This window comes from Chiloscyllium plagiosum, chromosome 42 (genome assembly GCF_004010195.1).
Source record: "Chiloscyllium plagiosum isolate BGI_BamShark_2017 chromosome 42, ASM401019v2, whole genome shotgun sequence".
Classification (NCBI taxonomy): domain Eukaryota; kingdom Metazoa; phylum Chordata; class Chondrichthyes; order Orectolobiformes; family Hemiscylliidae; genus Chiloscyllium; species Chiloscyllium plagiosum.
In genome coordinates, this window is record NC_057751.1 from 10987051 (window position 1) to 11002421 (window position 15371).

General features: G+C 41.4%; 1 protein-coding gene across 4 annotated transcripts in view; it reads right to left on the reverse strand.

The window, feature by feature from the left end:
• nsd3 (nuclear receptor binding SET domain protein 3) overlaps positions 1-15371 on the reverse strand; it is a 101743-nt gene that overhangs the window by 23123 nt on the left and 63249 nt on the right. For 3 of the 4 annotated variants that reach the window (XM_043681452.1, XM_043681450.1, XM_043681451.1), the window contains exons 13-21: positions 14893-15072; positions 14533-14685; positions 11503-11659; positions 9230-9438; positions 8653-8765; positions 7331-7600; positions 7006-7122; positions 4794-4935; positions 3992-4098 (exon numbers count right to left, since the gene is read on the reverse strand). In XM_043681452.1, coding sequence (XP_043537387.1) covers positions 3992-4098; positions 4794-4935; positions 7006-7122; positions 7331-7600; positions 8653-8765; positions 9230-9438; positions 11503-11659; positions 14533-14685; positions 14893-15072 — 1448 coding nt within the window. The remainder of the gene's footprint in view (positions 1-3991; positions 4099-4793; positions 4936-7005; positions 7123-7330; positions 7601-8652; positions 8766-9229; positions 9439-11502; positions 11660-14532; positions 14686-14892; positions 15073-15371) is intronic. The other variant, XM_043681453.1, reaches the window with a different exon arrangement.

Sequence of the window (15371 nt, forward strand, 5' to 3'; positions counted from 1 at the left end):
CTTATAGAAGTTTATAAAATCATGAGGGGCATGGATAGGATAAATAGACAAAGTCTTTTCCCTGGGGTCGGGGAACTAGAGGGCATAGGTTTAGGGTGAGTGGGGAAAGATATAAAAGAGACTTAAGGGGCAACTTTTTCACGCAAAGGGTGGTACGTGTATGGAATGAGCTGCCAGAGGATGTGGTGGAGGCTGGTACAATTGCAACATTTAAGAGGCATTTGGATGGGAAAATGAATAGGAAGGGTTTGGAGGGATATGGGCTGGGCGCTGGCAGGTGGGACTAGATTGCGTTGGGATATCTGTCAGCATGGACAGGTTGGACCAAAGGGTCTGTTTCCATGCTGTACATCTCTATGACTTTATCAAGTCCCTCATTCAACCTGGGGATGCCCTCCACTGTGTTGTGTGACAATACCCACCATGCAACTGAAAAGGGATATCCATGAATGCTGTGGGCTGATATCAACAGTGTTCGACCTCTGTCAAATCATGACACATCATGTCCCCAAATCTACCATGACCATCAAACCGTGTGATTGACCAGGTCCAATGAAAAATGCAGGAGGGTATGTCAGGAGTAACACCAGGTATACCAGGTGTGAAGCTTCAACACAAATTTTTTGCAAGCCAAACTGTGGAAGCAGCTTGTTATGGACAGGGCCAAACAATCCTATACATCAACAAGTCAGATGGCTGCTCTGCTCTCCTGCCACATCCATATGGAAATGGTGCTCAATTAAACAAGAGGAGGTGGCTGCTTCACAACCATCATGTTTGTCAATGATGTTGAGGCCCAGCATGCAAGGCTGAGATATGAGCATCCATGTCGAGACAGAAGTGGGGAGAGATGATCCATCTTAGCCTCTTCCTGAGGTCCCCAGTATCTCAGGTGCCAGTCTTCAAACCATTTGATTCACTCCACCTGATATCAAGAAGCTTCTGAAGGCACTGTGATCAGATCTATGCTCTTCAGTCCTGCCAATTCAGTGTTGTTGGCAGGCAACTCTCCAACCAACAGGAGGTGGGAGTTCCACAAAAATCTCCATCTTGCATGATGGGGAAATACAGCATTGCAAAAGACAAGGCTAAGTCTTTAAATCCACTTTCAGCTCAAAGTGCCAAGTGGATGACCCCATCTTAACCTCAATCCCGACATCACGGATACCAGTCTTCAACCAATTTGATTCACACCACAATGTTTAGAATTAGCTGCTGGTACTGGAGACTGCACAGGTTACAGGTCTTGAAAATGTTCCAGTAATTCTACTGAAGACCTCTGCTTCATAACTTGCCATTTCCCAGTTCAAGCTGTCTCAGTACAGCTACAACACTGTGGAATTTTGGCCAGCTATGTCCTCAAAAAAAAACTGGTGAAACTCAAACCAGACAATTACGACTCCATCAGTGCACTTGCAATCCAAGTGATGGAAGGGGTCAGTGCTATCAAATGGCACTTGCTTTGCATTAATCTCTGCCAGGGTCACTCTCTCAAGCTCATTTGTCTTGATGCAAACACGGACAATGGAGTTTAACTCTCGAGGTGAGGTGAGAGAGAGGCTGCCCTTGATATCAAGGGAGCACTCCAATGAGAATGGCATCAAGGAACCCTTCCTAAACCATTTCAGCTGAAATCATCCCGGGAACAAGAAAAGATGGCTGTGATTGTTCTATGTCATTCATCTCGTTCCCGGGATATCTCTGCACAAGATGCTCAGGGTCGTGTCTTGTGCCCAGCCATCTTAAACTGCATCCTCAATCACCTCCTTTCCATCTTAAGGTCATACCTGGGGATGTTTGCCAATGCATAAATGTTCAGCACCCATTCCTGACTCCCCATGCACCAAAGTTGTCTCTGTCCAAATTCTGCAAAATGTGAACAACCTCCAGACTTGGGCTGCTTAGTAGCAACTAACATTTTTGCCAGTCAAGTGCCAGGGAATGGCAATCTTCAACAACAGAGCATTTAACTATTGCTCTTTAACATTCAATGTGTGATGATCACGGAATCCCTCATATAAACATCTTGACCAGAAACCATGCTGGACCGTATAAATACTGTAGCTGCAGTAGCAGTTCAGAGGCTATGAATTAGTTGTCACTGCATTCCTCGCCAGATCTTCAGTGCCTGTCCACCATCTACAAGGCACAAGTCGGGAGTGTGATGGAATGCACCCACTTTCCTGGATGAGTGCAGCTCCAATACCACTCAGGAAGCTCAACACTATCCAGGAGCAAGCAGTCAGCTTAATTAGCACCACATTCACCAGCTACAATATTAACTCCATTCAAAAGCACAGCCCAAAGCCTCAAGGACAACTAAACAGAAATACAAAAACAGCATTTGCGGGTGAATAACTCCACCCACAGGTGTCTCTCCAAGCAACGCTCCAGTCCAACTTCAAACTACATCATTGCTCTTTCATGGTTGCTGGGTCAAAATCATGGAACCCGCTTTCTCACATCACTGTTATCCTGTTCATGAACGAGGTTCACCAACATCTTCCCAAAATCAACAAGGACAAGAAAGAAATGATACCCAAAACAGCAAGCCCACATCTCATGGGCATATAAAACACAACTCCATGTCTCAGCTGAGACAGTACATGGTGAAAGTATAGAAGTGTCAACACAATAAAATACCAATTTCTTCCTAAGATGGACAAAGGAGATTGATTGGGAAAGGGTAAACAATATATTAAAATAAAAACAGGGAATCAAACTGTGCATTAACAATGCAGTACAACTTGCTTGAAAACAGTACAGTTGACATGCAGGAAGCAGATGGGATAAACAGAAACAATATGCTAATGCTTAAGCTGATATTTAAGATTATGCAACTGAAATTCAAAGGAAATTTTGAGCAGGCGTACAGATTCTTGCTCAACAAGTCAGCCTCAAAAACGGATCCAACTCAATAGTTGGTAAAATGCACTGCAACTCTTTGGTTACCTGGGTCTAATGATGCTGCCTGACCTGCTGTGCTTTTCCAGCAACACATTTTTAAGCTCTATTGATAGTTGTTGGGTTATCCTGAGATTGGAGGGAGCAGACATAGAAAGAAACCCAGGGACACGCTCTGTACCTTGTGAATGCATAATTGGAGGTGGTTTGCTGTGACTCCTCAGAAGGAAAGAACATGCTAATCAATGTTTAACTTCACGCATCAAAAATGCTTGACAATGGAGCTGAGGTGAAATGCCGCCAACTAATATGCACAAAGGCTTTTGGTCAAGGTGCCAAGAAAACATCACGTGTTTGGGTGGAGCACAACTGACCAGTAGGTGGGCTTTTCCTTGCCTTGCTCTGTTTGCACTTTGCAGTTCTTTGCAGGAAGACAGCTAAGTTGTTGTTGTTGTGGAAACAGTGAACACAGAAATGGCACACGGTCTTGGAGCGCATCAGAGAGAATGTTTCTTATGTTCAGAGAGTCGAACAGAGAGACGTCATCTACACTCGGGGAAGGAGACACTTTTCCCCAATTGTTTAAGCTGCAAGTAACAAAGAACTAGACAGTTCGAAAAGCACTTGAAACTTGATGAGAATTGGTGACTTATAGCACATTTTCTTTCCACCAACTGTGGCTAAATAACCCCACTGAATTTTGAGAAGTAAGGGGCTTCTGTGAAACATTTCCAAGCTACCTTTGAATTGGTAATTCCTACTTTCCTTCATAGCCTGGTTTAGTTCCAAAATTACTTGCTGTAACCAAATTTATTTCGCACTGACTCTCCTTTTCATAGGAACATAAATAATGAGAACAGGTGTCAGCCATGGAGCCCTTTGAACCTGGTCGGCCATTCAATATAACCATAGCTGATCATCTACTCAGTCCCCTTTTCCAACTTTCACACCATAGTCTGATCTCTTTAATTCCTGGAACGATATCGGATTAGCTCTTGATTAGCTCTCCAGTTCATCCCAATGCTTAGCTCTTGAAAAAATTCTCGCATTACACAAAGATGCCCACAGCAAACATCATGACACTTACCTTTGGACGCACACCCAGGTACCCACTGCAGTTGGGAGCTCCACACTTGCATACCGTCTTTCCATTGCCCAAACAATCCAAATTATAGTTGAAGGTTAATTCAGAACCTGAAGATAAAACAAATGGGCATTATTTCGACACGTGGTTAGCACTTCTGAGGGTGCAACCCATTCAGAGGTTTCAAGAAATCAAGTCAAAAAGCTATGCTTGTTTTGCTGATGATGCTGTAGGACACAACATGTTTTAATACCTTCACGCACCCAGCCCTTGATAATTCAGTCACAATCCACAGCAGAGGGATAAAGAACATTCTGAAACCAGTTTGCAACATCCTCCTGCAAATCTATTGTTAAATGCTAAGTGCCTCAGTTTTTAAAATCACAGAATGCCATGTGCAAGGAACACATGACATTACTGATGTTGACTGAGCTGCCAGGGTTTAAGCAGACAGCTTTACTCAACTTGAAAACCACATGCTTCATTGCAAACAATGATGATGACTGGGCTCTGGTATGCTGAGAAACAGTTGTGCAAATACCACTGTTCCTTTCTATTTTAAGCCACATTAATTATTTGCAGTCTAATAACAAGAGAAGAAATAACATCATCCAGTATGGTCTGAAACACATCTCACTGCACTTTGCTCCCCCATTTCAAGACACAGTGACTTACGCTATTCAGTATGTGTCTGTATGTTCACAAGTGGAGTTTCCCATCAACTTCATACCTGCCCACAATAAGGCAAAGATCTTGCCTCGCATCCAGTTCTCATGAAGACCCTTTCTCTCCCGCGTACTCTCACCTGCTCGAATGTCGCAAAGTGCAAAAAGTCCGACACGTGTGTCACCATTCACTGTCCATTTCTGTGTCTCGCAGTTTGGATTGCAACTGTGGTTCATGAAGCGGGAGTAATTGCCTTTGGGCCCAGCATCAATGATACGATCCTGGGAAAATGCAAATCAAACAAATGCTTTCAGCTTCACTCTTAACTGGTAACAATCACCTTGTTTCCCACAGCCTTGTCAGAACTTACAAAGAAACCCTATTATGGTCCAAATATCCAGTTCATTTGCAAATGATGCAATGTAAGGCATTTATAGGTTTACACATGAAAACCTATGTCAAAGTAACTCCAGGCTGTTCTGATGATGAGTCACTGGACACTGCACAGACTGAGCCAGATCTGTTCAGACTCTCGTCCAATTCCCGTTTTTGTTCAAGGCAGTTCTTCATTTTGGACACTGGACTTGGCAGAGTTTGCATTAAACCCTTCTATTTAATTCAGGGCTTCATGTTGTTTGCCAGTGATGGCATTAAGATGGACACCCAAAGGACAAAGTTTATTATAAGACTGATATAAATAGTCATGACTCCAAGAAATTTCATGCCATTGCTCAAAATATTTGGACATGACAAAAACAATGGTGGTCAAGTCAGGCAGTAATATGTACTAAAATACTCAAGCAGCTATGTCTACTAAAGGACCAATTATAACTCAAAACATTTCATCTTGAGGATCCAGCTTTCTACTAGTATCAAGACATCCAACTTCTCAACAACAGCATGTATTCAGAAATGGAGACAGAACTCTGGACAAGGAACTCAAGAGAAACGGACCACAAGGTCCTCAGGAAAAGGAGTGTGCCATTCAGCTATTTCAACATGATCCACCATTCAATAAGAACATGGCTCATTTCATTATGCCCCGAACTTCCTAATGGCAGACCCCAAAACCCTCAATTCACATCGATCCAAAACCTGTTCAACTCAAAAAATGAAAACATTTCAGATGCTGTACATCCGAAGCAAAAACAGAAATTGCTGTTCAACAGTTCTGAGGAAGAGTCACTTGACCTGAAAAATTGACTCTAATTTCTTTCCACAGATGCTGCTAGAGCTGCTGAGTTTTGTCAGCAATTGCTGTTTTTGTCTCTGTTTAGCTCAGTTCACAATGTATTCAAATTCCCAATCTCAAATGTTCTTTGTGTCAAAGTAGAACAAAAAAAAAACAAACTCCACCAATCAAAACTTAACTTTGGTTGAACCTTTTTTGAACTGGTTCCAATGTGATTAACTGTCACCTGTAGTCAGGAGAAGGAGATTGTACACAATTGTAAATGCGATCTGAGCAATGCCCTCTACAGTTGTATCAAGACTTAGCTACTTGTATTCTCCAGCTCTTCGCAGCAGATGCTGCAACATTCACAAGCCCAGAGGAGCTAAAACACATTTTCTGCCTGAAATTTAACTACAAACAGAGTATTCTTGTCTTGGTGCAAAAGCAGCTTCTCTGACTTCTCAGACACTTTGCCATGATGGACCTGGGTGGCCACTCATCATAAATGCTTATGCCCTATCAATATTCACAGAGTCAGAAGGAACCTCGTTAATACGTTCACAGTTCTTGACCAATAGCATTCCAGTTGACCACAAGAGAGGTGCACAGAATCCAGTTTGATGACTCAGGACAAGACACCATCCTATCACCATCAGAACATAGAAAACCTTGGCCTCAGCTGATCTCTCAGGTGGACATGAAAGATCATAGCACTATTCAAAAGAAACAAACAATGCTGAGGATTTACTAAGCTTATCGATCACCCAGTGTCACTTAAAAATATCAAGCCTTATTATTTGACAGACTTTGTCATGTGCAACATTACTCAAATCTGTCTCGGTTTCTTTCCATGGCCGCATGTCAAAAATTCTGTATTTGCTACAACACACCCCAGAATGTTTCAAGCTCGCTGTCAGCACAATGTAAACGCAACCCTTTGTTTTCTTTGCACAACAAATTATCACATTAACTTCTTGAGGGAGCATTTCCACCTCAGAAACACCATGCTCTTTACTGAATATTCAAACCAGTGGCACTGGACCTCAGAATGAATGCAAATTGTCACATTAAACACTCAGTACTGTAGTGTGCGCACCCCAAGGACCAGTGCTTCGTCAATCAAACTTTCATCCGAGCTACTGAAGAAATAATTTCACTCGAGAAACTCACTCCTTACCTTGGTTAAAGTCAACAAATAGAAATTGGTAACGTTGTTTTCGTGAGCATGTTTTATGCGGTTTCTGCATTCTTCTTCATCAATTAACTCACCAACATATTCAGTTACAAATTGACCCTGCATGCAAGGATGACAAAAGGAGGACTTGTAAAAGGTGCTTTAAAACGTCATCGCTCTCTAAAGCCAAGTAAAATACTGGGGTTGCTAGAAATCTGAAACAAATGCAGAATGCTGAACTTTCCCAAGCCATTTCTGTGGTTGTTCCACTCTCATGTCACGGTCATCCTTGACGAATCTAAAGAAGGAAAGTACAAAGAGAAGTCACCTTTTTAATATCTACTTTTGTGCAGAGGCCCCAGCCCCGTGCTTCTGTCCTCACAAGTTCTGTCTCAGGGTAGAGTCGTTTGCTGAAGCACTGGTTCTGGCAGCTTTCTCCAGCTGGACAGACAAGAGGATGGCACTCGTACATCAGAATCCGGTTCAGGCATTCCGAGTCCAGTCCACAAGGGTTTTCATCTGTGGGCTTACAGTTGCATCGTGGGATTTCTGACACATCAGCAACATGAATCTGCACTTTGCCAACTGGTTTGTTTGTCTAGTATAGAAAAGAGATAACATTGGAATTCACTGGTGTCCACACTTCAGCATTTTACACTTTTCTTGTCATTCATAACTGAAGAGCTAAGTTCACCTCTCAGCAGCAGCTGACCAACAACTGATATTTAATATTTTAGCTGTTTTAATTAATAATGTTTGATTTATTTTTTCACTTTTCTGAATCAGTCAAGGTCAAGACTTAATTCACTGTGATAAGTAGCAATATGTGATGAAAAAAATCAATACATTCAAGAAAAACATCGAAAATTATCTTAACAATAGTTCAAGTGGTCCAAACCCTTGCAAATTGAAAGATCTGTTGCACAACCGTGGATTTCTGGTTTGTTCATCAAATATTGGTCCAAACTACGAGCGAACAATAATTCACCAGTGTCCTGCTCCTCATCGCTGTCAAAGCTGACAAGTGACTCTGTGACACAATTGCAATTGTTTACTCTGCTCCCAAACACTGGTGACAAAACATGTCAGGACCCAAAGACATGTATGTCACCTGCAATGTTAGCAGGTGAACACTCCATTTATGGTGGCATGGCACTTCCCTGCAGGAATTCTAGGTGTTATCAATCACTTCAGGCCTCCAGGAATATCCCCATTGTGAACAGCAGAGAGGGGATTTTCTCATGCTCTTTCCCCAGATTCATCAGCATTCAATTCCAGTTTAATGGCTCATTTCAAAACTGAAAGCTAGAGTAATGATCACAGAAGCAAAATAAATGTCAAGAAATAATGTGGCATACTATTGAGATATGTTTAAGTTGGATACCTATTCATTTTTCAAAGCGCAAGCTCAGTTTTGTCAAAAGAGACATTATCAGATCTTGTGAATTGTAAATATGAACTTCATTTTAAGATGAAAAATTGCAAAAGGATGGTGGAAGCAATTCCGACCTCATGCGTACATCTGAATGGGGCTACACATAATTAATTGGCTACAAAATGAAAACTCATTTTAAAAATTTATTTCAAACACCAATTCTTGAGAAAAATCATGAAACCCATGCCCACTGATGATGGAGACTTTTACCTTACCTTAATAAATCTGTACGCTGGTGGCTTTCTTTCATTGCGTTCATTTTCTAGTGCTTCCTTACTTTCTTTCAATAACTTTAGCTCCTGGAAACGTTTTGCAGCTTCTTCCAGTGCTGTGAGTAACAAAAAAAATGTTTGGTTTGGAACAAGCTTCATCTCCCCATGCCATGCAACACCCAGTGTTCAACTTAATGGATTACGGCTGTGGGTAACTCAGTTGCATTTCACTTTTTCCTGGTAGGAGCTAATTAACAGGAGCATTGATTGAATTTTGCAAAGCCAGTTATTAGGCAACAACAGCATCCAAATTCTCACCAGAAAATACAGGCAAAATACCATGTATTAAAACATTGTGCACTTCAGTTCAAACAACTCAAACAGATTTCTAATAGTATTCTTTAGACAAACTCTGAACAGAGCGATCCCATTCCACCTGAGAATTGCTATGTTCTAACAGTTGTAGATTTATTTTGTTACCTTACAGCAAAGGCTGAGAGCAAGGAAACAATAAAAAGCAGCTGACAAGGAAGTGACAAAGTATAATAATCATATTTTGCATTAGGGCAACAGAGGTTACCTTTTTTGAAAATCTCGTTAATACCACCAGCTCGACCATCAGATACGTTGCCTTTGTCACCTTCTAAGTAAGGAAAGACTCTACCCTGATGCACCCAATAGTAATCATTCGATCCAAAGAAACGTACAGGGAATTCTCCTATGTGGTGCTTCATTGCTTGAATGTTAAGTGGCACAGATTTGGGATTACAAACCTCTGCTGGCCACCACCTGAAACAAACATCATGGTCAGAACAATTGTGAAAAATCATCGGTTATCACCATGTCAAATATGGCCAAGCAGATAGCACATCGAGCAACAATCTCTTATTGAATCGCATTGACCAACAGAAGTGGTTTTAGAAACACGCAGCGTTCCTTTCACTAATCTAAAACTATCACTAATCCAAAGCAATACCAAGGAAGGAGACAAATTCTGGAAAAAGGCTACATGCTTTCAATCTGTCCATCCCAAGATGCCAGTTGCATTGATCTGATTGGCTGAATCTTCACAGGAGCTGTATTTAAGTACTTGACCACCATCTTGGCCTCGTCATCCCCGCCATCCTCAACTATTCCCATAGTGTTCTTCAATTGCAAACATCACTTCTGATCACATCAATGTCTCCCTCACCACCTAGATCCATTTCAATTTTACCTTCCTTCTGTTTCTGGGTTAAACTCTTATTGAAATTGCTTGACTGGATTCGCCTCAACTAAGTCGATGGCAAGGCTCTCCAAGGTCCCACTGTGGCTTGAAACGTTGCCCATCACTCTATTTCCTTCATTTCCAAACATTGAGTATATGCTCTGGCACACATCTGGATTCACAATCAGAGATTTCTCGTGAGCAAGTCTAAAGGGTCTGAAATTTGAATCGTGGGCAGACCTAGAAATGCTGCAACCTGCATTTTATTGAACATAGGTCCTTGTCCTGAAGCAATAATCTGTTGTCCATGCACAGATGCCATATGAACCTCTACCAAGTGTGGCATGGCGGCTCAAAGGGCAGCATGGTGGCTCAGTGGTAGGGCCGGCACAGTGGCTAGCAGTGCTGCCTCACAGTGCCAGAGACCTGGGTTTGATTCCAGCTTTGGGCGACTGCCTGTGTAGAGTTTACACATTCTCTGTGTCTGCATGGGATTCCTCCAGATGCTCCGGTTTCCTCCCACAGTCCAAAGATGTGCAGGTCAGGTGAAATAGCCATGCTAAATTGCCCCATAGTGTTCAGGGATGTGTCTGCTCGATGCATTAGTTACGGGAAATGTAGAGCAATAGAGCTAAGAGAATGGATCTGGAATACTCTTCTGAGGGTCGGTGTGCACTTGTTGGGCCAAATGGCCTGTTTCCACACTGTAGAGATTCTATGAACCATTGACCAGTGCCATCATTTTATATTTATGTTGAACTGACTTTGTTGAACTGAAGCTTCTGGCTTAACATGAAGACCTGTTTTGAAATGATGCAAGTCAATAACATGGACCTAACCTATCAATACTATTCATTCCACACCATTCTGTGGTCTATCAAAGCAGAAACCGATGAAATCCAACTCCGCATTGTCCACACTCAGCCAGACAGGTATGACATGTATGGAATCAAGATTGTAAGGATTGCACGTACAACTCCAAAACAATCCAGCATATAGTCATAGAGATGTACAGCATAGAAACAGACCCTTTGGACCAACCCATCCATGCCGACCAGATATCCCAACCCGACCTAGTCCCACCTGCCAGCACCTGGCCCATATTCCTCCAAACCCTTCCTATTCATATACCCACTTCACTTTTACTTATTCATAGTATTTGACATGATATTTTCATGTTCTTATTTAGGACTACAATTTTTACATGAGTTCAGAGCTCTATCAGAATTATAACCGTTAAACCCTTCCAACTCACTGCACAAGGGCGAAAGGGTAATGCGTTTCAGTCCCTCACCCTGACAATTTTTCAAAAAAATGCTGACTTAATGCACACCATCACAAAATGCACCAAGTAATTAAGCAAGATGGCAATGTGACTAGCTGTTTACGCTGTTGCTTGCTGCTTCTCACATCTCGACTGTAAGCTCGCTAAGAATTTGGACATGGACAGCAACTACTAACAAAAATCACTTCTCAACACTTGTGATTTTAGTCCAACATTTTTCGTGGTGGATCATAATCACATTTCAGCATAATTGTTGCCAACACATTCAGTAAAATAGTATTTCTGATCCAAAGCCTGTAACCTTTTTGTTTAAGACATCTGTTGTGAAATGTTTTCATCACTTTGAAACAAAATGACTTGCCTGTATATACCGAGCTTGACCCAGACTATTTCCTTGTATCGTGATTTCTTGCCAGCCTTGCAGTCATTACAATACCAGTTCCCTTCTGGCATTTCAATCGTCAGGCATTCAGGATGGAAGGATGCTGGACAGGATTCACAGCACAACAGGTGACCACCTGAACACAAACGGAAACATACTTTTTTTTTTAAGTGTCTTGCATAAATGCACTCAACTGCTGCTGCTTCCTTTCACGCTCACCACTTTAAAGTCACAGAAACGTGGGCATTTCAAGGTCAATTGAGGCAATGCTTATTGAGTAACACTGATCACTACAATTCAGCATCATGCAGATACACAATTCCCCACTGCAGAGAACTATCTGCACCATACCCAGAACAACTGAGCAATGTCCCATATTAAACTCCAAAGTCCAATGTTTTGAGTGTTACAGATTGAACATAAACACAGTTCAAGTGTCTTAGTGTTTTAATTTAAACCATTAATTGTCATTTTTAAACTCTAAGTTGTGAGCTATTCTGTTTGAAGGATCTGAAGAGTTTCTTTTTTATTAGTATCTAACTGTGTTGTTGCTTCATGAACCAGAGAGTTACAGTAATAGGTACCACAGTGGGCAGCAGTTTGCACATTAATCCTCCAACCCAAAAGTCAAGCAACACAGTTGAGCACCTGACTACACTAAGTTTGAACTGGTGTGCATAAAACCAATAGCACGAAATAAATGGTCAGCTGCAGCAATGTGTCATAGACAGAACGCTCATCACAGTAGAAACATGAGAGGAAAAAATTAGAGCTGAGAAATACAAAGCCATTTTGCCAGAGCTGAAGAGGGAAGTTGCTCAGTTCACATTTGTTAACGTGAATCTCAATGAATACACGAATCTGCCCAGGAGAGGGAATGGAAGCAATCATCAATGTTGACCAGCCAGTAGCAGTCGGTGATTTCCCCAAGAATAATGATGTGGATTGCAGCATGATAACGGTTAGTTTGTCCTGAAGCAATGTGTATCCTTTCAAAGACAACCTCATCCCTGGAGTTATTACTCCAGATCTGCAATATCCCCCCGAACCGACATATACACTGTGCTCAGATCAAAGCTGATGAAGATGAATGAAAACACATGATGCAATGACAGACAGCAGCTGTGAGATAAAACATGCTCAAGAACTGTTTCATTGCTGGCAATTCCCACACCCTTTTACCTTGAATTACATGCATTAAACATTGCAAAGACTCGTCAGTTGTGAAGGGGGGCAGGTTGGAAATTTTAGGCTGTGCATGAAATTCCTGGCATTGCTTTGGCTACATCCGACAATTCCTGCATGATATTCAATTCTCTTGCAATCAACAGAACCAAACAAGACACAGAATGTGGAGCAGGCAGCTGATGCAATACAGTTTGTTCCTCGTGATCAGCCAATACAAATTTCTACCCCCAGTTCTTGGTACAATCATGTTTTCTTGTTAAAAAATGGGAGTCGCAAAAGAAAGCATACTCCTCTGATATCCCACAATATGTAGCTTGCCAGCAAACCCAGTTATCCATCTAACATGTAAAAGCGTGGATGCAATATTCTCCAGTCAGCAAGATAGAGAGGTGAAGCAGAAACGTGGAATAAAAACATGAAGCAGGGAGAACAGTTGCCCTTTCACAGAAGCATGTTAAGCAGCATTCTGTTCATGCTAAGCAACACTAGGGCTCAAAATAACTGCAAGGCTTCCCTCCCTTAAGACATAATTTTACCCAAAATTACAAACTGAATACTCAGATCAAATCAAACACAGCACAAATTGTCACTGTTTTCCATGTGCTGCTATGTAATTAAAACAACTTGATTTCTAATTACATGTTTTTTTACATCAGAAGTGTAACTGGATTGTTTGTCCCGGTGAAATTGGACATTTGTGCGAACCATGACTAAATCCAGACAGTCACAAAGAGGTGACCGACCCAAAGAGGGCAAAGAGAAACTGGACAACTGTGATCATTCCCAATGTCAAAGACAAATTACAAAAGTAAATGATTTTACAGCAACAGGGATATGATCACATTACTAGCCACTTCGAGTTGCAGACAACTCTGGAGGGTAATATCACAAAGACTGAGAAGCAGAGCAGCACAGCATCAGAAACAACTAACATCAGTAACCAGAGTCTCTGAAATCATTTCTGCATGAGCAAGGTATACCCCAGGCCCATTTCTCTGTCTGAGACTACGTGTTAGAGGGTGAAATGTAAAGCCCAAAAGTCAATGCAAAGTCTAAATCAAGGGTTCAGGACAGATAATGGTATGGAACAACCACAATTCAGTATTTAATCAGAAAATAAAGAAAAAAAACACATATTTTCATGTTTCACTCAGACAAGATACATCTTGCCTTACTTATTTTCAAATCCAGACAATTAATGTCTTATCTTTGAAATGAACTTATCCAAAAATCAAATTAGCAAATGGCCAGAAGTGAACATGCAGTGATTTCTTTCACAGTCTGAGAATATCTTCTGTTGAAAACCAATAGCATGCAATTTCATCTGTGGAACATGGAGATTCCTTAATAAGACACTTTTCCCAATTCTAACATATGTGTATTGTTCCACAAAAGAAATCGCAATTCTCAAACTACCTCAAATGGAGCACTGGTAAATGATGATATTATCCAAGCAAACTCAGTGTCCAGAAGTGGGGGGAAAAATACCTGTAATGTCAAAGAAAACGTGTCCAATGACAATTGCACCACTTAAGTCATGAAATGCATGACTCGGGATCAAAAGTTGACCTTGTAATTATTTCAAGCCCAGGCTTACTCAATCTCTCTTAAATTTGTGATCATTAAGTAGGTTCGTCAAAAAAAAAGTGAAAAAATTCAGTTTACACACTTTCATGAACAAGATCACACAGGATTTTAAAAAGCCACAGATTTAGCAGATGCAGGGGGTAGGGAGAAAAGCATGGTAGGTGGGTGTGGAGGGGGGTAGGGGGAAGAAAATTCAAGCACATATGGTTCCGGAGATAAACTGGTTTTTATTACCTTTCCCACATTTCTTTACTGTAGTTGACGGTGAGGGAGGAATCATAGGTTTTTTCAACAACTCAGCCGAACGATTTGACTCGCTCAGGAGGTAGTGCGACTTATATGTATAAGAACTGATAAGGGTTTCGGATTGGTCTTGCTCAATCAACCCTACATGAAACAAATAAAACACATGAGGTGCAATGAAAAGACCCATGATTCCCTCCGAAAAAAAATCTGAAAAACATGAATTTAATCTTGAAGATTTTTTTCTCAAAAAAAGGGAAAAAAAATGCTCTAAAAAAGACTGAACTAACGCATGCTCCATTTTAAGCTGATCCATCACAGAAACTGAAGGCAGGGGGAAAGTTGTCTTACCTCTTGCACAGATAAAGCACCAGCTTACATTGACTTGGAGAGACGCGCGACTGCCTTTCTTCAAGCTGGAATGGTTGTTGCAGATGATGCTTTGGGATGAAAGGACAAGGCTGCCAGCTGCAATACAACTCTCCCCCGTGTGATAAGCCACAGGACACCGCAAACAGCGCAGCATGCGACCTGGCCATATTTAAAGAAAATACAATTCTTTTTCAAAAGGACTTGCCGATTGTTTGGTGACATAGAAGAGCAATAAAACAATAAGTCTGTCCCGAGCAAATTTCACAAAGATCATCACATTGCAAGCCTGTCAACAGATACACTTAATGTCAAACACTGACTTTCAGTGTTTATTCATCAGCTAAATTTCACATCAAGTACATGCAATAGTAGACTTACAGGATTTCCAAACTATGTTGCGCTTATTTGCCCCAACTCAGAAATCATAGCCACGTATTGGCAAGTTATTTAAATAGCTT